Here is a 24,531-nt window from a genome sequence, read left to right on the forward strand (position 1 = left end):
GTATTCAGTTTTGTTTTGTTTTCCTCCATGGGACTGAGTGTAGATAATTCACTAACTGTGTAGACTCTAGATTTATTGTTAATTTACCATATATTAGCTTTCATTGAATACTTACCTTGGTATACATTGATAGTATGGTTATTGAGATATTCTCTTCTGATTATGTTTGAGCATATTGAGACCTTAAAGTTTGGTGTAGTGGTTAAGGCATCAGGCTAGAAATTGAGGGGTGTGTGTGTGATTTTTACCGCCATTTTAGGCACAGAGCCAGCTGAGTGACCTTGGGCTACTAGTGACTTAGTCATTCTCTTTCAGCTTTATGAAGGAGGCAATAGCAATTTCTGAAAAACTGCAGAAACTAGTCCTGGCAGTTTTCAGAAGTCAAAACTGACTGGAAGGCACACACAAACACACACAATTAACTTTAGTTAATTATCACTGGTAATAACCCTATCATTGGTACAATAATATTTATGGCTGTGCTCTATATTTAATACTCTCTTCAGAGTATTAACCCAGCCTAGTTTGGAAACTATGATGCAGAAACATTCAGCAAAATCAGTACATTTTATAAACCTAAACCTCCATGGATTCAGAATAAGTAGAAATTTAATAGATTTAACATCCTTCCAGCTTCAGATATAATGGAGAAAAGTTTTCTGTGCTGTCATTTAATTGTTAAAAACCAAAAGAGCTCTGCATAAATTGTGTGAATTAAATTAAAATTAAATGCCAGAAGTCGAGAATGGAGACAGTACATCTGGAAAGGGAAACTGTTTTTTTAAATGCAATTATTGAACAATGTTTTTTTCATGCAAAAATGAATGGAATTGCTTAGGCGTGTATTGTATATAGCCTTATTTCAGACGTTAATAGTTACATATTTCTTTTTTCTATCCTGTTATTTTCTTAATTTTCCTAAGTGTCTTTGCCTGCAGCAATATCAGTATATAGTTTTTGTTACTGTGTTCATCTTCTTTGGCTACCATACTTTGTTCTTAGGAACGTATCACTCTTCAACATTAGGCATTTACAAATAGTTGTAACATTTGAAAAAGTTTGCATACTGAAATATAGAAGTATTGGCATATATATAATTCTGAATGCAAACTATTGTTCATCAAAGTTTCAGCCGACTTGCCTGTGAGGTTAGAGTCTGGTTTTCTTAAAATTTTGTTTATTTTTGGTTGCTCCTCTTCCAGCTTTTGTAGCTTACTGAAATGACAGTGCCAGCCTCTCCCTCCCTCAAGGGTTGAGTAAGCTTAGCTTCTCAGTTGTGGGAATCTAGGAACAAGTTGGTTTCTGTAGCAGTTTCATTGATAAGGAATGGAGAATGTAAATGAAATGGCTAGTGATTAACTCCACACTTTGCAAAAAAGTTCTCACCAGTCAATGCTTCTTTATCACTCTTTTTCTTTTTCCACTCATTGTAAAGAATTTTATCTCAGAAAGCCACTATCTGGCTAGAAGTTGATTGTTTCTTCTCCAGTTACTGTTTTTTTTGTTTTTGCCTACAAAAATCTCTACCAAGCCCGCAGAACATATTTTGAAACCTTTCAAAGGAGGCGGCAGGGGAAATTTAGTGTCACATAAGTAGATTTTTTTTCAGGCAATATTGGATGTTGCTTTTTGAAATTCTTACACCTAGATATGCAAAGTCATTTTCATATTGCTTATTAAGTGTGGAGAAGTGGTAAGATTTAATTTGTGATTAAATTTGGGTTGCACTTGTTTCAAAAACATGATTTCTAATTCCTTATTTAAAATAAGGTAAGAATTATTATAAGGCAAGGCTGTCCTTTAAATGTCAGTTATATATACTTATGCATTTAAATCTATTTATCAGTGACCTTACTTGCAGAGACAAGTAGAATACAGTCTGTACAGTCATGCAGACTAGAATTACAACTTCATTTTTTTTAAAAAAATCCTTGTTATTTCTCCCCTCCCCTCCATCCCTTTATTTTCACAGGCTTGTTCTTGGGGCAGGGCAGGGCAGGGCATTGCAGACTATGTGAACAAATGCAACCAGTATATTTGTTAATGAAAATGACTGCTACACCATCACAATTCCAAGATGAGAATAAGGAGTATCCCATAATACCATGACTAATGAAAAGATCACTTGATAAAAAAACAACAGAGCATGCAACCTGATTGCCAAGCAAAATCAGATATAAAGAGCTAATAATTGTAAGTGGGTTTGTGCAGGCAGGGGAGATGAAAAGTAATTAAAAAATAAATAGCTAGGATATTTCAACTTTTCATTAAAAAATGGTAAATCTACTTTACCCCTCTTTGAGACAGGAGCTAAGTGAGATATTGTACAGATTGGTGTGCGGAATTGGCACATCTGAACAAGTACAGGTGTCATACCCCAATAGCTGTGCTGATCCTTCATAAATTGAGTTGTGCAAGTGGCACATTACAAAATGAATGAATCAAATCTGATTAGATTACTATGCAAAGAAGTCATGCTCAGATATTAGTCTGCTGAGCTTAGATCACTCTTAAGGGGTCAAAAATTATCAGGGCATAAATTCTCCCAAATTTCCAAAATGATACTGGTTCAATATTATTTCTGTGTTAATCTTGGCTAATATTAGAAGTTCTGAGTCTGTTTGCATATCATTCTGAGCCAGGTCATAGCTTAATTCTGAGTGCATTTGCCCAGTGGTGGTATTCAATTTTTTTTTTTACTACCGGTTCTGTGGGCGTGGCTTGGTGGGTGTGGTGTGGCTTGGTGGGTGCGGCAGGGGAAGGATACTGTAAAATCCCCATTTCCACCCCACTCCAGGGGAAGGATACTGTAAAATCTCCATTCCCTCCCCACTCCTGGGGGAAGGTTACTGCAAACCCCATTCCCTCCCCACCCCACTAACCTGCTTTCCAGCTCCGTTCTCCTGTAGAGGGCAACAAAAGAAGACCCAGCCGATCAGCTGGGACTTGGGAGGCAGAGAATAGATGGGGGCAGGGCCAGTCAGAGGTGGTATTTGCTGGTTATCTGAACTACTCAAAATTTCCGCTACCGGTTCTTCAGAATCTGTCAGAACTGGCTGAATACTACCTCTGCATCTGCCCTTTTTAAAAAAAATCCATGTTGAGTGCTTCAGCTAGCAATTTCTGTTGGCATTTTATCTGAATGCAGAATATACATTACTTCCAGCTTCTGCTAATTAGAAAATTAACCTGTATGTCTTTAGAAAAATAATGTCTCAGCATAATTATCCCATTTTCAGGAGTGTACTATTATTAATCTTTTTTCTTCAAAAAAGCCAACAGTTGCTTGTATGAATATTACTTGCAAGTTCTTATCATGTAACATTGACTGGGAATGGTGCTATTAGGCTCAGTTTTGGCAATCTCAAGTATCTGGATAACGCCATCTTGCATTTGTAAAAGGAAGCAAGGTTCTAGTCCTCGTTGCAAATTTGGAATTCTATTAGTGATGATGGAATGGATGGCAATGTAGAAAACTTAATAAGAAATAGGGAAAGATCATTGGCTAAGGCATTGTTTTTGTATCATTAAAAATATAGTTGGGAGAATGAGTGTGCAGGCATTGTTTAGGTGAAATATAGGATGCTGTAGAGTAGACTCTTGCTGAAGGACAGAGTACGTTGAAGATGACATAGAAAATGGTTCTTTAAAGAAGAATGAAACCCGACATAGATAATTTATAATATTATGTGCAGGTTTATATTCTAGAGTAGGAGTGTCAAACTCAATTTCATTGAGGACCCCATCAGGGCTGTGTTTGACTTTGGGGGGGCAGGGGACGTGGCTGGAGGGGCGTGGCTAGCTTGACATCACTCATGTCAGCTCTTATGGTGGCCTGAGTTGCTCTGCCGGAGAAAATGGGCTCCCAAGCTCTGTTTTTGGCTGCAACGGTTTCTTGCAACCCTCTGCCAGTGAAAGCGGAGCGCCAGAGGGTCACCTGCAGCCTTTCCAAGCTCTGTTTTCACTGGCAGAGGCACCCTGGCCAGCCCTTTGCTGTTTCCAGGGCACCCTGTGTGCCGGATCTGGTCCCCGGGCCTTGAGTTTGACAGAGAGCATTCTGTCTTAGATCTTCCTTGATTAATTTTATACTTATTCCAGTAGAGTAATAATAAGATGATTGATGCAAAGAAATCATAATTCTTTGCAGTCTCTCTTTTTACATACCTTACTGAATGTTGGCTGAGTATTTATGGAATAATTGCAGTAAATATTTTATGTTTCTTCTAACGGAAGAACTTAGCATTATTTCAGTAGTAATACTGAAGTATTTAACTCATGGCAAGTATTGCTTTCCCTTTGCTTTTAAGTATTCACATTCTATGTTCCTTTCATGGTAGTCGGTATCTTGTTCAGAGAAGTTTCTTGCAGCTGAAAATAAGAAGATTTTAGTTTCCCATACTGAAAAGTGGTTAAAAATAAATTGTTTAGAGTTGCAATTACTTGCACCCCCCATCAATTTGTTTTCGATGTCTTTTATTCTTTTTTAAAACTCTTCCAGTGAGGGCATACTGTAGTAATGGAATTATTTATGCAAAGTTAATGTAAAGTAAATCCTATATTGAGATAAAGAATATGTTTAAACTATGGGAATAAATACAGTATTTGGATGGCTCCAAATTTGAGGCTGATTTTATTTCATATTTGCATATGCATGGAAACCAACTCTGAAATACATTTAAAAGAACAAACCAAGATTAAGCATAAGAAAACAGCTTATAAGCTATGATAGGATGTTAAAGTCTTGCAGGAAATGGGTCAAGAAGGTCTTTGCCTGGTATTGAAATGGCAGTCAAGTAAACTGTGATTTTAGACGGCTTTCTACAACCAACCAATAGCACTTCCCAAAATTAATGTTTTGCCTTCAGGCTTTTGAGTAAATTACAAGTTCACCTCTATCCATTTATCTTTTGGGTGCTGCCTCTTATTCGTTTGCCTAGTACTGTACTGTAGATGATAATGCAACTTGGAAGAATAGCTTGTAATTGTAATGAGATGGCTGCTGTATCATTTGCAAAATATAATGAAAATATTAAATATTAAAACATGTAAAAAGTTTTTGTACTAAAGTGATAGTAGATAAAGTGATAGTAGATCTGCAACAGGTGTTATACCTGTACCATTTATCACTTGATGTCTGTTCTTTAATAAATGCGATATGTGAGCTCAGATGTTTTCTCTGGATAAAATTGTTCTGATTAACTGAAAGGCTGAAGATTCATTGAAGAAGCTTTCAGGTAAGCTTCATCACTTGAGACTTTCCAGAAGAGATTAGACTGCCATTTGTCAGAAATGATGTAGGGTCTCCTGCTTAGGCGGGGGGGGGGGGGTTGGACTAGATGACCCAGAAGGTCCCTTCCAACTCTGATTATCTGTAATCTGTAAAAAGAAAATATAGTGTGTACTAATCCAATATTTTCCAGTTGTTTGGAATTACCAGAATTCCTGACTTCTGTCATTCATTCAGTACAAGTTGACCTTTATTTTTAAGCCACAATATAATGTAATTTAATAATACAAATGAATATGGTGGCTAACAGGCTAAATTATATTTGGAAAGTAAATACTTTCTTGAAAATTAGAGTACTTTCCTATGGTAGAGGGAAACTTTATTTATTACAATCAATAACCCATTAATAAAACACATTCCATACCTAATATATTAATTTATTAAATTAGGTGAAGGTATCAATCAAATTGCTGCATATCTTGTGCATTAGATGACAAAATTTGGCTACACTTAATGCAATGGAGTCATTTCAGTCTGAAAATAAGTTGTAATAAAAATATTCAGAATGACTAGGGAAGTTAGTTGAATATAAAGTTAAGGTCTCATAGTGTCAGTGTAAAATGAGCAGTATAATAAGACACATTTGCTGTTTTCAAAGGCTCCTTTATATTTATATTGTCTTGATTTGAATGAGGTAGTCTTGATTTGAATGAGGTAATCTTGATTTGAATAGCACAGACTTGATTTGAATCCCCGCTAAAACCACTGATGAGAATTCATTGAACATGCCAATGTTAACACTCACCTTAGTACAGGGGTCTCCAACCTTGGCAACTTTAAGACTTGTGGATTTCCAACTCCCAGAATTCCTCAGCCAGCTTAGTAAATTAGTTTAGATATCTAGCATGTGTGAAAACTGCAGAGAAATATGTCTTTAGGGAGGAGTCTTCGGTCTGAGTGGCTATCAAGTTACGTTGAGGCCTTGCCTGGTTGCTTCTACTGTACACTTATGCCCTAAGCATGTGTATTTATTTGCATTGAAAGAAGAGTAGCAGTTTCTAATTTATTGCCTTGGCTCAAAGGAAGTAAAATTATCAGAAAGGACCAGAGGAATTAGATCTGCCAGGGAGAAGAAAAGTTTAATTCAGTATGTGAAAATGTGTACCCAGGAATTGGAATTAATCTTACTGACACCAGACTGGTGATATTAGACTATGTTTGAATTACAACATGAGACTTACAATGTAGAATGTTGCCGGAAAGAACTTAGTCTGAATCTCTCCCAAGATGACAGAAGAAATATATGGACCTGATTGGATGCCAAATAATAATTCTTTCTTGGTCTAGGCCTGAATGATTTTGAAATGAAACGGGAATATACAGTGCTCTCTTGTAAAAGATAGTTTGCAGGGTTATAGCAGACCTTTGGGCTTTTTGCATTATGTGATCCACATATATATACAGTACATCTACATCCTAAATGTGGTTGTGACATGAAACACAATACCACTTTGATGACTAAAGTATCTTCTCAATTGGATGATGGTTTACTTTCCAAACATACGTTTTAGGGGGTTTAGCACACACCAGCATCTTGGTTTATTATAGTGAATTTCTAGGGTTTCGAGTGGCAGTATTCAGCCAGGACTTGCAATCCTCTTTTTAGGCTATCGTAGGTTTGGGCAAACAGAATGACCCCATCTGTATGTAAGAGAATTGCTATATATTTTTCTGCCAGTTACAGCAGGGCGCTTTCCTGCATTAAATGTTTTAATAACAAAATTCTTCCATTTGGGAGATGCCTGAGCCTGTTTGAGAGCCCTGATCGTACCATGGAGGTACTGTGGGGTTCGTCATTTGGAGCACCTCGCCTACATTCAGCTAGTGCTGACTTGCAACTCAGGATGACTGTATTGTGGAAAAGCAGCCCAAACAGGTGCTCTTTGTTCTTTGAGCACAACAAAATATATATGTTTTAAATAAAAGAGCTAGTGTCTTTTTGCCACTATTACTGTACTAGACAACATTCTACTTTGTTTAGCTCTTCTAAATACAAATTTAGAATGGCATCCAAAATATATATTTTAAGCTTCATACCTTGGAATAATATTCTATGGATAATTCCAAAGGATGGCAACTCTTGTAAATGTGCTGTTCTATTTTATCTCCTTTGCTCCGTAAAGCCTAAGAAAAAGATTAATGTTACTCCAGCATTTTCATATATAACAATTGTACAATATGGTACAATGAATCTGAAGGTAGGATCCACAGATGGGTGAATTTCAGACACAGGACTACAACTACAATTCTTGTTTGCAAATTTGACTATATCATTTTGCAGTAAAAGTCAGTTTACCTGGGAAATGGGGCACAGTAAAATCCTTTCCATGTTATTTTAATGTGTATGAGTATGTACATTCCTCTCAAAAACATTTTAAATTATGTTGTGCCCTTCAGAGTCTTCTTCATATCCCAACTTTCTGGGTGGTGCTTTGGTCTTCTAATATAGCTTTTCTTAATTAGAGCTTCTTGAGCTCTCTGGATTTTAATTCTCAGAATTTCCTAGCTAGCATGGCTGGTGGCAAGGAATTCTGGGAAGAGAAACTGCTGGCTTATATATTACAATTTTCCTTGCTGAATAGGCAAGGTTTTCATTTTCAGAAAAGAATGAATGAAAGATAAGTTCTTCATGAAGGGATCTCCACCACATGATGTTTCACTAACAAATGAAATTCAAAACAATCTATAGATCGTTTAAAATTCCGCCATCAGCCTATTTTGTAAGCTTGCGTGGGGTGTGTTCAGTGTTGGCAAATTTCTGATGGCTGTTTCTTTATAACCAAACATTATAATAGAGCCTTAGTCTCTTATACAAAGTACTCTCACCGAAAGGTCAATTATCAGAGTCTGGAAAAGCAGTCTGATTTTGGACATTACTTGAGACAGATTTCCAGATGAGATTCATAAGATTTTTAAAAAGTAGAGATTTCAGAGATCTGATCTGATGCTTCCCTCATATGACCTGAGGCTTATAATATACCTATTTTGTTCCTGACATTTAGTATGACATACATACCCAAAAAAGAGTATCTGAACACATGGCCAAACTAGAGATTCATTTGCAATAATAGAACAAATGAAACTTTTGCTCCTTGTTCCCCCACCTTACCCATTCGTGATGTACTTTCAGGAGAAAACTGTACAACTGGGAGTAGGAAATCTTTCTGTTGATAAACTACAAATTATTCAGGAATCTGAAAGTATATATAAACGTGTCTTCCATCTGGGCCTGGCGTCAAATGTGTACTTTGGATGGTGTGACCTTGAAGTTGGAATATTCTCCATTTATTGGTTATTAATTACATATTGTTTTATGGATAGCTTTAATTGAGTTAATTGGGAATGAGTAGTAAGAGAAAAGGAAGAAACTATCAAGGAGGTATATGTATTTGAAATGAAGGAGAAAAACTCCAGCCAAAAAGTTCACAAAAATGCGACTTTTGAGATAATACTAGACTGCTGGAAATATTCTGGGAGGAATTTCCAAAATGAAGCTTTTAGGAAGAGGGACAAAGAAAACTGTATTTTATACTTGAGCGTTAGCTGTGCTATCATATCCTATATGTGTTCCCCCTTCCCCAAAGCTAATACGTAACACAGTTTCCTTCAACCCAGCGTTCTCTAGACCCAAGGGTCTCCACCCTTGCAACTTTAAGCCTGGTGGACTTCAACTCCCGTTGAATTCTGGGAGTTGAAGTCCTCCAGGCTTAAAGTTGCCAAGGTTGGAGACCCCTGCTCTAGACTAATTCCTTCCAATTCTCTCACTATACTGGACTGGCCCAAGTAGGAGTTAAAATTCAACATATCATAAAGGTGCCAATTCAATAGTGAAAGCTGTTTTAAGAACTTTCTCTTAAATTTTCTCATTTGTATGGATTTGATCTGTTGAAAAAACAGCAACAACACCCACAGCAGGTTAGCTGCTGTGGCATGTTCCCACAGTAGTTTCACAGAGTGCAGACTCAGCATTGCAATACCACAAAAAGGAGGGACCCAAGTATTATCAGGATCTTTCTGAAGTCGAGCAGGTTACAACACTTTAATTTAAATAAGGTGTGTTATGCTCCTTTTGGAAAAAACACATTCGTAATTAATGGTTGATTTCAACAGTGTAATTGCTATTCTCTTTCTCGCTCTTGCTCTTTCAGTCAAAATGGAACCGCTACAGTGAACCGGCGTCAGAACACCATTCAGGACCTTCTGCAAACTTGCTCGGATTGCCTCATGCGCGCTGAACTCATAGTGCAACCTGTAAGTTGGGAGATGGATGTTGCTTCACTATTTTTAATAATAAGTGAACAATGGCACATATTGCGGAAAGTAAATCAACATGTTACTTAGGATGCATAAAATGAGAGAACAGTGGCTTTATAGCAGGGGTCTCCAACCTTGGCCACTTTAAGCCTGGCGGACTTCAAGTCCCAGAATTCCCCAGCCAGCAAAGCTGGCTGGGGAATTCTGGGCATTGAAATCCTTCCAGGCTTAAAGTGGCCAAGGTTGGAGACCCCTGCTTTAAAGCCACTCGGGATACACTGAACCAGCCAGAAGTTTCAACCGCACAACAGAAGGACAACCCCTTCTTTCCCCTCTCCTTCCTATTTGCTTAGGTTTTCCTGTCAGAAAGAGGGGGGACTCGTTTCTTAGCAATGGGCCCCAGTGCCCGCCCTCTCTTCCGCGGAGAGTCTTTTACCCCTAGGAGAAGCCCATTATCTGTCAGCTTCCAGCAGGGAACCAGGTTTAAGTGGCTCCTTCTGGGAACTAGTTAAAGCTGAATTCTGGGAGTTGAAGTCCGCCAAGCTTAAAGTGGCCAAGGTTGGAGACCCCTGCTTTATAGTGAAAAAGTTTAGGGTTCATTTTCACACAGATTAGCCAAATCTTGCCCTGCTCATTTCGGGTTTTAAAAGGATCAGGAATGATACCCATTGGGTATTGGAGTGTTACTGCCCATCAAGTAGGCCACAAAGAGAGAAATAGGCCGAGTTCATATATTGGTTATGTAGCTTGTACCCGATTATTGAATAAACCTGAGTTGTACAGGTTCATATGACACACGAAGTGGTCAACAACGCTTGTGTTACTTCATGCTTGTAAAACCAGCCACAAAAATTATTTTGCTATTGGACTGCTTCCTACTTCAAACATTTTTTTTTTCTCGATTCCTACATTAATTAACATTAAGCATGCCAATTTGTCATGCCAAATACATATATTTATCTTTGGATAGCTGCTCTTAAGAAAGAAGAGTACTTTTATCCAATACCTATTTATTCCTACAGAGATGCATCATCAATAAAAACGTTAGGTGTGGCTTCTTTTTGAAACCTCCTTCATTGTATACACGATTCTTTTTTCATGTTTCATTTTCTTTCTTTTTGTCCCCTGAATTCGGTGTTAGCATTTCAGTTAGCATCTCCAGGAGAATGGAGAGGGAGAGGGAGAGAGAGCATATGAGAATAAAAAGTTATGTAAAAAAGCTAAATATGACCCAGTTGTCTTCACAGTGGCAAAAGCAATCTTATACAGGTAATGCCTGATTTACAACAGTTCATTTAATGACCGTTTGAAGTTACAACAGTGCTTTGAAAAAGTGGCTTACAACCATTTTTCACACTTACGACCATTGCAGCAGCCCCGTGGATAGGTGATCAAAATTTGGATGTTTGGAAATTGATTCATATCAGAGGTGGTATTCAGCAGTTTCTGACCAGTTCTGGAGAACCGGTAGCGGAAATTTTGAGTAGTTTGGAGAACCGGCAAATACCACCTCTGACTGGCCCCACCCCCATCTATTCTCTGCCTCTCAAGTCCCAGCTGATCTGCTGGGTCTCCTTTTGTTGTCCTGCACAGGAGAATGGAGCTGGAAAGCAGGTTAGTGAGGAGGGAATAGAGATTTTACAGTATCCTCATGCCACTCCCACCAAGCCATGCCCTCCAAGCCAAGCCCACCAAGCCACGCCCACAGAACCGGTAGTAAAAAAAAATTGAATCCCACCACTGATTCTTATTTATGACAGTTGCAATGTTCAGGGATCTTGTGATCCCCTTTTGCGACCTTCTGACAAGCAAATTCATTGGAGAAGCCGGACTCACTTAACAACTGAAGTGATTCACTTAGCAACTGTGGCAAGAAAAGCCGTAAAATGGGTCATAACTCACTTAACAAATGTCTCACTTAGTAACAGAAATTTTGGGCTCAATTGTGATAGTAAGTTGAGGACTACCTGTATAAAGACATCTCCAGTCTCCTATTGTTAATTTTGTTAATCTCCTATTGTAAATACTAATGATTCTTAATATAGATGTTTTCATGCAGCGTTAACTATGTTTTATCTTGACTCTCATTTTCTCCATGCAAACCCAAAATGATTTTCCTAATCAATCCCTGCTAGCTTTCAGCCTATCTATATATTAATGAAGTTAAGAATAAAGGGTGGACAACTCTGGCGACTTTACAACTTACGGACTTCAACTCCCAGAATTCCTGAGCCAGCAAGTCCACAAGTTGTTAAGTTGTCATAGGTGCCCACTCCTGCTCTCTACCTTGTTCTGCCTTTAATTGGTTTTAATATCTCCAAATAGCAAGGACAGCATTAAGGACTTGCAGAAAGAAATATTGAGAAGCTTGATCCAAAATGTACTGATCATTTGCTAGGCATGATTTATACATTACCATATTTTTCAGAGTATAAGACGCATCGGACCATAAGATGCATCTAGATTTAGAGGAGGAAAACAAGGAAAAAAATAGTTTTTTGCCTCCAGGTGTCCCATTTTTGCCCTCCCCGGCATCCACAAGCACTCTGCAGGCCAAAAACAAGCCTATTTTTGGCCTGCAGCGTGCTTCTGGACACCGGGCAGGGCAAAAACGGGACGCATGGGGGCTTTGGGGAGGCCAAAAACAGGCTGGTATTCACTCTGTAAGACGCCCAGACATTTCCACCCACTTTTTTGGGGGGGAGGGGAAAGTGCATATTATAGTCTGAAAAATACGGTATTAATAAAACTTTTGAACAAGTTAATGATTGCATAATTAAATGGATACGGAACATGAATATAGTTAAAGACATACAATGGTGGGGATTTCCATGGAAAAAGAATATTAAATTGACTTCAAACTTTATATTTGGAATTAGTTTTCTATCGTTACGTTTTACCATTGGCAAATCACTCTAGTCTTGATTGCTGAAATGAATAATTAATTTTCCTTGAAAAGTGTTGGACATGCATCATAGTTGGAATCGTTTTTCCGATGCAGTGGCAATATTGCGAAGTGTGCCATTATTGGAAATTGATTCACCATGGAACAGAACAACTATTAAAGATTGCAATCCAATTCCAAGCAGATATATTTTTATTAAATCACTATATACCAAAAACATACTGAAGCAGAATTATATATGTTATCAGCTGCAAAAAATTTATATGCCTTTTATTAGAAAAGTCAGTTAATTCCTTCTTTGGAAGAATGGGAAATGAAACTGGAAGTATGCTTCATTGTCTAAAATAGCTTTGTTTAAAAAAAACACACGTAAATCCAGAGGTGGTATTCAGCAGGTTCTGACCAGTTCTGGAGAACCAATAGCGGAAATTTTGAGTAGTTTAGAGAACTGGCAAATACCACCTCTGACTGGAGATTTTACAGTATCCTTCCCCTGCCACGCCCACCAAGCCACGCCCACAGAACCACAGTAAAAAAAATTAAATCCCACCACTGTGTAAATCTCATGTGGAATTCATTTGGAATTGGACACTGTTCTTTCATTATAATTGCATACATGGAATTGTGTTGCACTCAAAATGTTGATTCTTTTAAAATATATGATAAAGAATTGAAAAGAAAAAAAGAGTAGGCAAACATGTATGTAGCCTTACACTTGCTTGCATTGAATTACATGTGCCATTTTGGAAACCCCCTACACACAGACACACACACACACACACACACACACACACACACACATATACATACATATTTGGAGCCTTTTGCTATCTCTTAGTTTCTGATCTTATGTGTATATTTTGGAAAGTAGTCTATTCAGTACATTTTGCAGTAGCCGTAGTTGTCCAAATTCTGTTCAAAGACATGTGAAGGATGTCATACTAGTCATTTATTTTTCAATATTATTAATAAATTGATCTCTGTGTGTGTTGATAGGGTGGTTTATGCTTTATTTTAATTGTTTTAGGAACTAAAGTATGGAGATGGTATTCAAATTAGCAGGAACCGAGAACTGGAGGACTGCTTTGGCCAGGCAAATGAACACATGGATATTCTTGATGGGTTGATCAGAGAAATGAGACAAATGGGACAGCCATGTGATCTCTACCAGAAAAGGTATATTTGTACCTAAGTAGTATGACTAGGTAGTAACCTCTATCACATTGAATAAACAAGTAGATGCGTATGGGTGGTTACATGTGGATAATGGAAGTTATTCTAGGTGATGCATATCTAGAATCATGTGATGCAACCTTTATTTTGCTAGATGAACAGTAAATAATTCAGATCTCATCTAATGTCAGCCTTTCTGGACAGAAAACACAACTAGATAAACTAAATCTACTTGATTGTAAGGCTACATTAATAGAATGTTGCAAGTCTGAAGGGTACAAACTTCCCTCCACTACTTTTAACTGTTTGATCAATTAGGACATAGGTCCTTCCTAAGTTTCTTTCTCTGACCATTAAGTGCCTATGGGCTCCTCCCTCTTTTGTCTGGTCATTCCCTAGGCAAAATCTCTTTCCCTAAACCATCCACACAGCCTATTACATTTGTGCAAATATCAACACTTGAGTAAGGCATGATGCAATGAATGTTATAAATTTATGACGCTGTGCCTCAAATACACTACTAAGATTATACCTGTTTATTTTCACTTTGATAAAAGCTATCACCGATGGGTAACCCAAATATAAAACCACTAGAAATATCAATAAATTAAAAAAAATGTAAACTAATCGTTAACAGAGACAAACAAACTGTATTTATTACGACAGCTCTTAAGCATTCATGTCATTAGTACAGTTAATTTTTTATCTAGGAATCAACATGTTAATGAAGTTTGTAATTAGTGTATTTTTTTTTCAGTAGGCACCATGGAGAAGGCTCTGTTCCACCCAATGTACTTTATGAATTCTTCAATAATGAATTATTATTCCCTAATTATTTCAAGCTTCTTGCTAAGATAGCTGAGAACCTGCAAGTTCACCCCTCCCTTCCAATCTTTGATATCCTTCTTCCTCACTGTTACACTTTTCCTTTAGACTGCTTCAACTTCAAGAGCAGATGCGTGCCCTCTACAAGGCTATTAGTGTACCTCGTGTCCGAAGGGCTAGTTCCAAAGGCGGTGGCTACAGCTCTCAGAGTGCTTCAGGTTGGGATGAATATACTAGGCGTGTCACCACTGAATGTCTGAACTGGATGAGACAGCAGAAGGTAAACTTAAATGATTAAGAAGGACTGGCAAAGCCGGAGGAGGAGTTAAAAGAGGCATCAGTTTAGAATCCTTATGTAGGTACAAGTGAGCTAAGTCAACCCCCTCCCCCATTAAATATTGTTGACCCTTATCTAACTCTAACTAGGTACTGTTAGTTGAAAAGATTCCTGTGCATTGGTTTTTAGCAATAAACCAGTTAACTTGAACCTTCATCGTGCCTGATACTGAATATTAAAAAAGGTTGTCGGAATGCCTTAATCAAAAAGCTTGCTTTTCACGGTCTGTGTATGAAAAGCAAATTAAAAATCATTATTCTTTTCTTCAGTGCTGCCTACGATTGGAAGTAGCTGAATATGGAATCTCTAGTCAAGTTCAAGTGGGGAGGATGAGGGAAGGATGTAGATAAGCTAGATGGTGTAAAGAAAGAAAGTTAGTATGTATGTCAAGAAACTGCAGAGAAGCTGCAGAGAAGGAGGGGCTTCTGATAAGAGAGGAATTACAGAAACTCTTCTGGAATGATCACAACATAGTGGAAGAAGAAGAAAAAGAATTCAAAAATGCAGTGTCCCAAAGAAAAGGTGACTTAGATATCAGTTTATAGCAATTTTCTAAAAGATGCTCATTATTTAGAAACTGCCTCTTTGGTCCAAGGTAGAGATCTGCTAAGATAAAACATCATATTGAAGTAAAGTGATGTTGTTGATAATCCGAATAGTCTTTACAGGAGAGGTAGCAGTAAAACATTGATTTTCTTGTTGCTGCTTTGTTAAGATATAGATCTGGGGTGTCAAATTGGAGGCCCAGCTCCGCAAATGGGAAAATGTCACGAAACGTCACGTGATGGCAATGTGACGCGGCAAGTTTGACATCTATGATATGCTGTATTTTTTTGGACTGTAAGACGCTCCGAAGTTTTAAGATGCACCTAGCTTTTGGGGAGAAAAACAAGGGGAAAAAAATCTGCCTCTGCCTCTCAGCAACTTGCCTCCTTGCAGCAAACAGCAAACAGCCTGGTCTGCTTCAGCACAGCCCGATTACCACAAGCAGCTGGTTGTTGGTTGGATCGGCCTCCCAACGATCAGCTGTTTCATGCTGCAGGGATTGCCCTTGCCTATTGCTGCCCCCGCACGCCCCGTTTTTGGCCTCTGCATCCTGTTTTTGGTCTCCACCACCCCATTTTTGGCCCATTCCAGGCAGCAGGGATCAAAATGGGCCAAAAATGGGGTACGCAGAGGCCGAAAACGAGATGCGGGGGCTGAAAATGGGGCATGTGGAGGCAGCAATAGAATGCTTGCATTAATTCATCTTCATAAAACTCTTACCATCTGTTGTTCTTAAATTCTTATGAAGATACTCTTGATGAAGGAACAAGAAAAACAGTTTCAACTTTGTGTGTGTGAGAGAATTTTCATTTGAAATTTAATGTGGGAAGAAAACATTTAAAGTTTATACACAAGAAGAATCTTCCTCCTCCCTTAGAATTTTTGAGAAAAAAATGGGGAAATGTTTTATTGGAGCATTTCAAATTTTGTAGCAAAAGGAGACTTCGTTTTTTCCTAGTGTTTGGAAGTCTTATAAATAGGCATTGTGAGCCAGTTGCATGTGGCTTCCTTATCTTATCTTGTACTGACCTTCTCTGGCTAAATATTCTGTCTGCAAAGCTCAGCTCCAGTAGGCCAAAATAATACTTTCCCTTGTAATGCAATACATGGGAAATTCTGTACCCCAGCAGGCTTGCTAGTGTTTAGTTTTATTTTCTAGTTGGTTTGCAGATAGAAGACCTTTGAGCTAAGCACCTGGATCAGGTTTCTCTGGGAGGAATGGAAGCTGGAACAGAGCCACTCTTTTGTACCTCTGCAGTGATGCTTGTTTTAACTTGTTGCTACTTTGACTAAAACAAAGCTGAAAAGAAGTAAGGTGAACGTCCTGTGTAATTTTCAGGAAGCTAATAACCTAAATTGGCATTGCTTGATGGAGTTGTTCCAGCATGAGTTAAGCACAGGTGTGGCTCAAGAGGGTGAATATTGTAGTATTACTCTACTGGCATGATGTCTCATAAAGACTTTTAAAAAAGTTATTGTATCACACTAGAACAGCAGCTCCTAAATTTAATTTATGGAAAAAGAATATACATCTGCTTTTGGATTTATTTCACATATCTTTGACAGTGAATGTTATCAAAACTTCCTGTGGTCATAACAATATATTAAAGGAGTCTGATAGGGCCAATGATACCAACATTTTGTGTTTTATTTCTTTTGTATAATAAATAAAACGATCAAATAAGTGATAAGCCAATATAAAAAAGTTACTATTCTCTATTTCTGTGATGTAAAGTAAAAGATAGAGTTCATGAAGTTCTCTAGCTCTTCACTGAACAATCAGTCAAAATATATGAGATTGACTCAGACCCAGGACTGACTCAAATCAGTAACAGGACTACCTTTGATTGATGGCCATCAGTCTAGAAAAACTGACAAAATTATTTCGGAAACTTTGGAACAACACAGATCTACAGTAAGGGACATGGTCTTGAAATGGAAAAAAATTGGGCCGTGGGAAACCTTTTCAAGGTTGACTGTTTCTTCAGACCAAGAGAATAAAATCACTCAGGAAATCACAAAGACAAAAAGAACATCCTGTGATTGCAATCCTCTCTTACTTTTGCCAAAGCCAGTGTTAATGAGTGTACGATCAAAAAGGTGCTCATTAAAATGATAATTATGGGAGAGTAGAAGCCATTGCTCACGAAAGACATGGATGCCCATCTCAATGAAGTTGATCCTCATGAAGTTTTGATAATATTCAGCAGCAAAGTTTTGCAGAAATTCATAAAATTGAAAAGGGTATTTGTTTTCTCTGAACTGTATTTTTTGGTCTCGCAAACAAGGTCAATATAACTTTCCTCCAGAAGTTGTGAATGCTCCAATATTGGAAGTTTTGAGGAAGAGACTGGACAACCATTTGTTTGAAATGGTATAGGGGTTCTCTGTCGGAGCAGGTGGTTGGACTAGAAGACCTCCAAAGTCCCTTCCAACTCTGTTATTCTGTTCTGTTCCTATAGCATGGTGTTTCTCAGCCGCTGCAAATTTAAGATGTTCAATTCCCCCAGCCAGTGTGTTGAGGTCCACACATCTTAAAGTAGCTGAGGTTGAGAAAAGCTGTTGAACCTGAAAGGTGGAAGGTCAGAGGTCTCAAATTATTTTTCCCAGAAGTCCTCTGACTCCTCATATCCTGTTCCCTGATTAGGAGTAGTAGCAAAGCTGTTCCTGCTGCCACTTCCTGTTATCTGGTATCATTCAGGTGAATGAAAGAGATAAGGCTCTTGCAGTGTAAACAAAGAAATATAGTTCCTGTAATGTAACTTCCTGGCTACGTAATTTAGAGACGTGGCTAGAGGGTTTGATCCTATTTTCTTGCCTGCAAGAGGAAAACAGTAAAATTTTATTATATAAAACAGGACAGATAAAATGTAACTCTTTTTTTAACTGTAAATATCCAAAATGAAAGAGATCAGTTACAGAGCTACTTTACTTGTAGGAGAACAGCAGATTGATTAAACAAAAGATTATGAATGAAAAACTTTTATATACTTCTATCAGAGTGCAATATACTGCTGGTCTGCTACAGATAGGATTTCTCTGGCCTAAAGTCATAGTAAAGAGATGGGGAAATTCTGAATATTTTTATTATTAGAAGAAGGTTTTTCAAGAGAAAAATGCTAGATTTTTGGAACATGCCTGAAGTATGATTTGAGGCTGATATGAAGTAATTTCCTATTTTATACAGAACGATAAGTACAGTGGTTCTTGATCAGGCAGTCATCCACAGCAGCAAGTTTCCAGAAGCAAAATAATTCTCTGCTTCCCTTCCTGATTTTCCACTTTTTTGTGAAAATTCCAGACTTTTAATTTGAGATTTCAGATCTTTGCCTTGTGCTTTTCCCAACTTCTTCTGTTCCCTCCTTTGGTCCTGCATCTGTTTTTAAAAACAGATATATATTGCAAGAGAACTATAGTAATTTTTTTAAAAAAATGCCATACGTAAGTTGGCATAAAAAGGAATGAGATTGTAATACGCTTACACATTACCAGCAATGAAGTATTGGCTGAGCTGCTTAATATAACGTGCAGTGCATATATATCATGTTGTAGCAAGGAAACAAGATATGATCTAGATCTGTTTGTGGTGTCAGAGCAAAAGAAGCTTCACAGTTTAAAGTCCTGTGATTTTGCATCTAAAGTGATGCAAAATCACAGGACTTTAAACTGTGAAGCTTTTCTTCTTTCTGTAATGTCATTTAAAGAACAAATTTTAACTAACAACTCTGTTAGCACAAGTACCGTCAGCAGGAAGTTAGGGAATCAAATTCAATTTGGGAAGTAATGATGGGATTTACCATGTATAATTTTTGGTTGGTGCATTTATAAATGAAGTACTAATTAATGCACTTCCCTTTTCAGACTGAAATGGAGTTAATAAAATGGGGATTTGATGCTGCAGCCATTGAACAACAAATCGCTGAGCATAGAAGATTCCATAATTCTATTGGAGACTATCGCTGGCACTTGGATAAGGTGAAAACTGATCTGGTAGGTGACTATGTGTACTTATTTTTTTAGACTGTTGACAGTATTATTATCAAGTGCATAATAATAACAATAGTAACAATAAATATTACTAAAATCTAAGTCTTCACCTTTGAGAAAAAACTGTAGCTTCTTTACCATCACCACATTTTCCTCAAACACAAATAACGATGCATACTTTTTCTGCCTATTTCTTTTTTTTTATTTTAAACAGGGAGTTTGAGTTTAATGGAAAAGGGATGCAGAACCAACATTGGACTTTCTGGTATCCTATCAAATTATACCCACCATTCTCTGCTCTATTCTTCCCAGTTCCATTCTCTCCTGGATTCTCATTGGCTTGATGGATAAATTGAATGACCAGTGGTATTCTAAAAAAGATTTTTGTTGGATTGGATGGTCCAATGTTGGTTGGATTAAAAAAAAACAACCATGGTATAATCAAGTCTGGATAACCACAGATTTCCAATCCTGTGTCTTGCATTTAACTCAGCACTCACCTGTATTTTCTTGCAGTTATTTTCACTCTTTTCTATTATGGTAAAAAGACTGCCCCAAATACTACTGCCTTAGGTTCTCCTGTCTTTAATGGAAACCTCCTATCTCTATCTGTTTTCCCTGTTTGCTAGACACATGTTTTCTTTATTCTTTACTTAACAGCGTGAGAAGGCTGCTGTTCATCAGCTGGAAGAGGAATATGAATATCTCTTGGTAAGCTATTTTTTATTTTATTCTTAAAACACATGTTTTGCCTAGTTATTAAGGTAAATTTCAGCGTCAGGTTTACATTTAAGTAGGAAGGAAAATTCATAATTTTTCCTCACACAATGTGTGATTCCAAAATCATGGCATCATTTGACTTCCATAGAAATATTGGAGTTGAATAGGAATACAATGTTAGATATTTTTTTTCCTCCTCTGCAGTCCAGCAATGGGAGCAACTCAACTTCGTGTGCTGAAAATATCCAATTCATCCTCTTTTGGAAAGAAGAGCTATTAGATATAAACAAAAAGAATAATAGCTCTTTTCTATCATCAACAATGTAAAATAGTTTTAGAAATATGATTCATTATTTGCCATCTTTTACCTTTAGAAGTGACAGTTTAGCAAACATAATGCTAGAGAAAGATGTATTCCAGGGTCCATTGTTTATATTTTCTTTAGCCAAAGCTAATGTTCCCTGGAATGGTGAGATAAAATGGAGGAGGAAAACATCTATATGTCCCTATTTTTTTTAGTGATAGACATAAAGTAAATGCAATAAGTAGATTAATTTCATGGTAAATTGTAACCTTCTTAAACAGAAATGTGCATTTTGTTAGAGCTTCCAGCCAGAAAAGTTTGTTAAAAACTTTTTCTTAAAAAAAAAAAAAACACCTTCAAAAATGATATATTGTAACAAGTCTAGTCAGTCAGTCATTTTATTTCAATCACTGACCAGCAAAACAAATATGTTTGTGTGAGGGGCGAGGAGAATCACTTTTATTATAAATACAGCAACTCTTGTGTCTAAAGTCTTGTAGCAATACTTGGCAACTTGTCCTGTTTTGGAGAGATAGAGCAGAATTTTGATTTTCCTTGTCAAGAATCCACAGTTTGGACATGGCTGCCCCGGGGTATATTAAGCATCTTGGCCATTTGTTTTTCAGTGTGTATAGCTTCATTCCCCACTCTCCTCCCCCACATATTTTCTATGTCTTGTACTCTTATGCTTTGATCCTTCAACGAAAAGGCTTATTGTTTCCTTGATGCTGTTTTGTAGAGGTTCTCCTTTGAAAGAATGGATCAGCTGCGCCAGCTGCAGAATATCATCCAAGCCACTTGCAGGGAAATCATGTGGATCAACGACTGTGAGGAAGAAGAACTTCTCTATGATTGGAGTGACAGGAACACGGACATTGCAAGGAAGCAAGAAGCCTTCTCTGTGAGTCAACGATACTCACAAATAAACCTCGTTCAAGTACTCATGGTTCAGCCATTTTTCTTTTTGAAAGATTGCAAACAGTTCTGTCTTTTAAAATGCAGAACATAAAAGATGGTATGAGTAGAAGTTTTAAATTCTGCAATACTTCAAAAAGTTTCACTGATTTCAAGGTGGGAAACTGCTTTAGCCATTCTGAGAGTTTATAAGGAAAGGAGGGTGATGGTTGATACCTCCTCTTTACACGCTTCTTTCAGAAAATATGTCCTTTCTAGCACTGGGGAATGTCAAGGCTTTCATTGGGAGATATGCTTCTCTTTTAGGGAAGACGAAAACTTTTAAGAGAGGAAATTGTCAATCTGGGAATCAGCATAAATCCATTCAACTTTATTGTCCATGCTACCGTATTTCCCCGAAAGTAAGACCCTATTTGCCATCAAAAAAGGTACCAGGTCTTATTTTAGGGGGATGTAATCCACTGACTAACCTCACTTACCCAGCCTCCTTTTCGCTATCAGAGGCCTTCAGGAAATTCTTCTGCGGCCGGCAAGGCTTTCCTGAAGGCCTCTGCGGTCGATAACAGAGCTCTGGATCAATCTGGAGCTTTGTTATCAGCTACAGAGGCCTTCAGGAAAGCCTTGCCAGCCTTGCCGGCTGCAGAAGAAATGGGCTGGCAAGGCAGGTGTCAGGGTGTGCAAGGCCTGGCTACAACTGTCCAAAGGTTAAGTAGTAGGGCAGCTCCATCCCACTATCCCCACCCTAGCTTAATTTTAACCCATGCACTCTGGAGTGGGTGGGACCTTATTTGGGCTTATTTTGGAGGTAGGGCTTATATTGGGTGCACATGTAAAAATCAAGGTAGGACTTACTTTCAGGGTAGGCTGTATTTTCAGGTAAACAGTAGTGGTGATTGTATTGAGGTTTTAAAGTAGATTTTAATTTTTTAATTAAAATTTCATTTGGAATTTCCCCTCTAATGTTAGGAGAAATTGAGCACAGGCATTTAGTCTCAAAAAAGAAGGGACACCACAGTGAAATAAAAAAAAAAAAGCCAACTGGAGGAAATGAGAGCAATGAAAGGAGAGAGGAATGACTCCTAAACATAGGCTTGGAGACAGATAGGATGTAACTTTCACGAACATGACTGATATTTCAAGTGCTTATTTAAACAAAAGTGCTCCTATGGTTAAAAAGAAGAAATTGTTTGCTGGGTTTGCAAACAGACAAGTGTTATAACGCAAGTGTATAAAAACTAAACTTAATAAATACTAAATGTACTGATCCTTTTTTCCTATTGAAACTGTGTTTAACTCCAAGACCCTTGCCTACTAACAGAAACGCATGAGCCAGCTCGAAGTTAAAGAAAAGGAACTCAACAAACTTAAGCAAGAATGTGATCAGTTGGTGCTCAGCCAGCACCCTGCTTCTGACAAAATTGAGGTACGTTCCCAACTTCCTACATTTTTATCCTGACGTTATTTTTGGAACATGATATCTCATTGAAGGGAAAGCTGGTAATGAAATCCTATACCCGGAACTGTACTATCAGACAGCTTCTTCTGATCAACAAGTAATCTTGAAAATAGGCAAAGCTAAATGCAAATACGAGGGGCCCAGTGCTAATTTTCAAAAGCACACCTTAGAATCAGCTACTGTAACCAAAAATGTTAACCTATTAAATCATAGTCAACAGGGATCCTTAATGCTGGGCCATATTGGATTTGTGGAGGATGCTTACATTACATAGTGACCCAACTAGAAAGCGTAAGACCAGCAATAGGATAAGAATGCTAAAAAGAGGAAGACATTTGCCTTTGCTTGCGCACCCTGGTCTTCATTGCTTTTCTTCAGTGGGGCTTCTATAAGCAAACTAGGTGAGAAGGACAAGCCAGATTTTATTAGTAGTCAAAGCAGAAATTTGATCATTGATGTTGACTTGATTTTTGACTCTTGGTCTTGGTCTACCCAGCTAGGGTAAATAGTTTTGAAGATTAAAAAATGAGTTGCTAGCTGAAAAATAGATCAACTTACATTATCAGAATTCAGAACCAATGGCAATTTGTTTAAATGTGCAGGCTTATATGGATACATTACAAACTCAATGGAGCTGGATTCTTCAGATCACCAAGTGCATTGATGTTCACCTCAAGGAAAATGCAGCTTACTTTCAGGTATGTTTTGGTGTACAGAAGCAATAAATAATTTATAAAAGTACTTTTTATAATTTAATTCTATATTTACTCTGTATAGTTGGAATTATGCAGATAAATTAGATTCCAACCAATAATTGTGCGTACTAACTGTTTAACGTAAGCATTTTAAATTTTGCTTGCAGTAATGATGATTTGTGGAAAAAAGCATCTAAAGATAGATTCAATTCTTAAAGATTATACAGTGGTACCTTGGAACTCGGCTGCTTTGAAACTCATCAAATTTGGTATTCAACACATTTTGATGTGTTTTATTCCGGTACTTATTGTTTCTTGGGTACTCAACACACAAGCTAGAATTTGTTGGTGTTGGCTGCCTTGTGACTCACTACATTATTCCTTATGGAAAAAATTGTTTACTACTTATCATTATTGGTACTCATTGTGGCTCCTGGAACCAATTAACAATGAGTCTTGAGATACCACTGTATATAGATTGTCTTCAGTAACTTTATTATGTATTATGTTCTTATACATCTATATTCTTGGTAAAAAAAAAAAACCAGTGCATTGACATTCTTAACTGTTGCGTTTTATATACGGCATCCCAAATGTCTTGGTGCAGTTTTAATCTGCACTGCAGTAAGACTTTCGGGACACCTGGTATATGAAAACCCAATATATGAAAGAGACTGTTAAATGTGTGTGTTTGTTCTATGTGTAGTTTTTTGAGGAAGCCCAGTCTACTGAGAACTACTTGAAGAACTTGCAGGATGCCATCAGGAAAAAGTTCATCTGTGATAAAAATATGTCTTTGCAAGTTCTGCTGGAGCAGATTAAAGAATTAGAGGTATGGATGCAACTGTCTGTTATTGTACCACAAATTCTCCTAGGCTCAGCGGTCTATATAGGTAGTTCTCAACTTATGATGTCAATTCAATCCAGAATTTCTGTCACTAAATGATGCGATCAAAGTACAACGGCACCATTTAGCAATAGCAGTCATAGTTGCCATCATTAATTGGATCCTACATTGTTTGGCAAGGCAACTTCCTGCTGGTTTCCCACAACCAAATCAGTAGGGAAGCCAGCAGGAAGTTGCAAGTTCCAGGTTGGCAGGCTGTCGCCAGATAGGGAAGGGAGCA

At 37.6% G+C, this 24,531-nt stretch overlaps 1 protein-coding gene across 3 annotated transcripts in view; it reads left to right on the forward strand.

Moving 5' to 3' along the window:
* The window catches only part of DSP (desmoplakin), a 48,038-nt gene that overhangs the window by 2,650 nt on the left and 20,857 nt on the right, over nt 1-24,531 (forward strand). For all 3 annotated transcript variants that reach the window (XM_087961275.1, XM_087961276.1, XM_087961277.1), the window contains exons 2-10: nt 9,436-9,538; nt 13,474-13,622; nt 14,553-14,724; nt 19,189-19,317; nt 19,975-20,025; nt 21,078-21,239; nt 22,572-22,676; nt 23,312-23,407; nt 24,111-24,236. In XM_087961275.1, coding sequence (XP_087817401.1) covers nt 9,436-9,538; nt 13,474-13,622; nt 14,553-14,724; nt 19,189-19,317; nt 19,975-20,025; nt 21,078-21,239; nt 22,572-22,676; nt 23,312-23,407; nt 24,111-24,236 — 1,093 coding nt within the window. The remainder of the gene's footprint in view (nt 1-9,435; nt 9,539-13,473; nt 13,623-14,552; nt 14,725-19,188; nt 19,318-19,974; nt 20,026-21,077; nt 21,240-22,571; nt 22,677-23,311; nt 23,408-24,110; nt 24,237-24,531) is intronic.

Source organism: Notechis scutatus, chromosome 3 (assembly GCF_049901735.1).
Source record: "Notechis scutatus isolate UNSWTSFEM ecotype Mainland chromosome 3, rNotScu1.2, whole genome shotgun sequence".
In the NCBI taxonomy this organism is placed as follows: Eukaryota; Metazoa; Chordata; class Lepidosauria; order Squamata; family Elapidae; genus Notechis; species Notechis scutatus.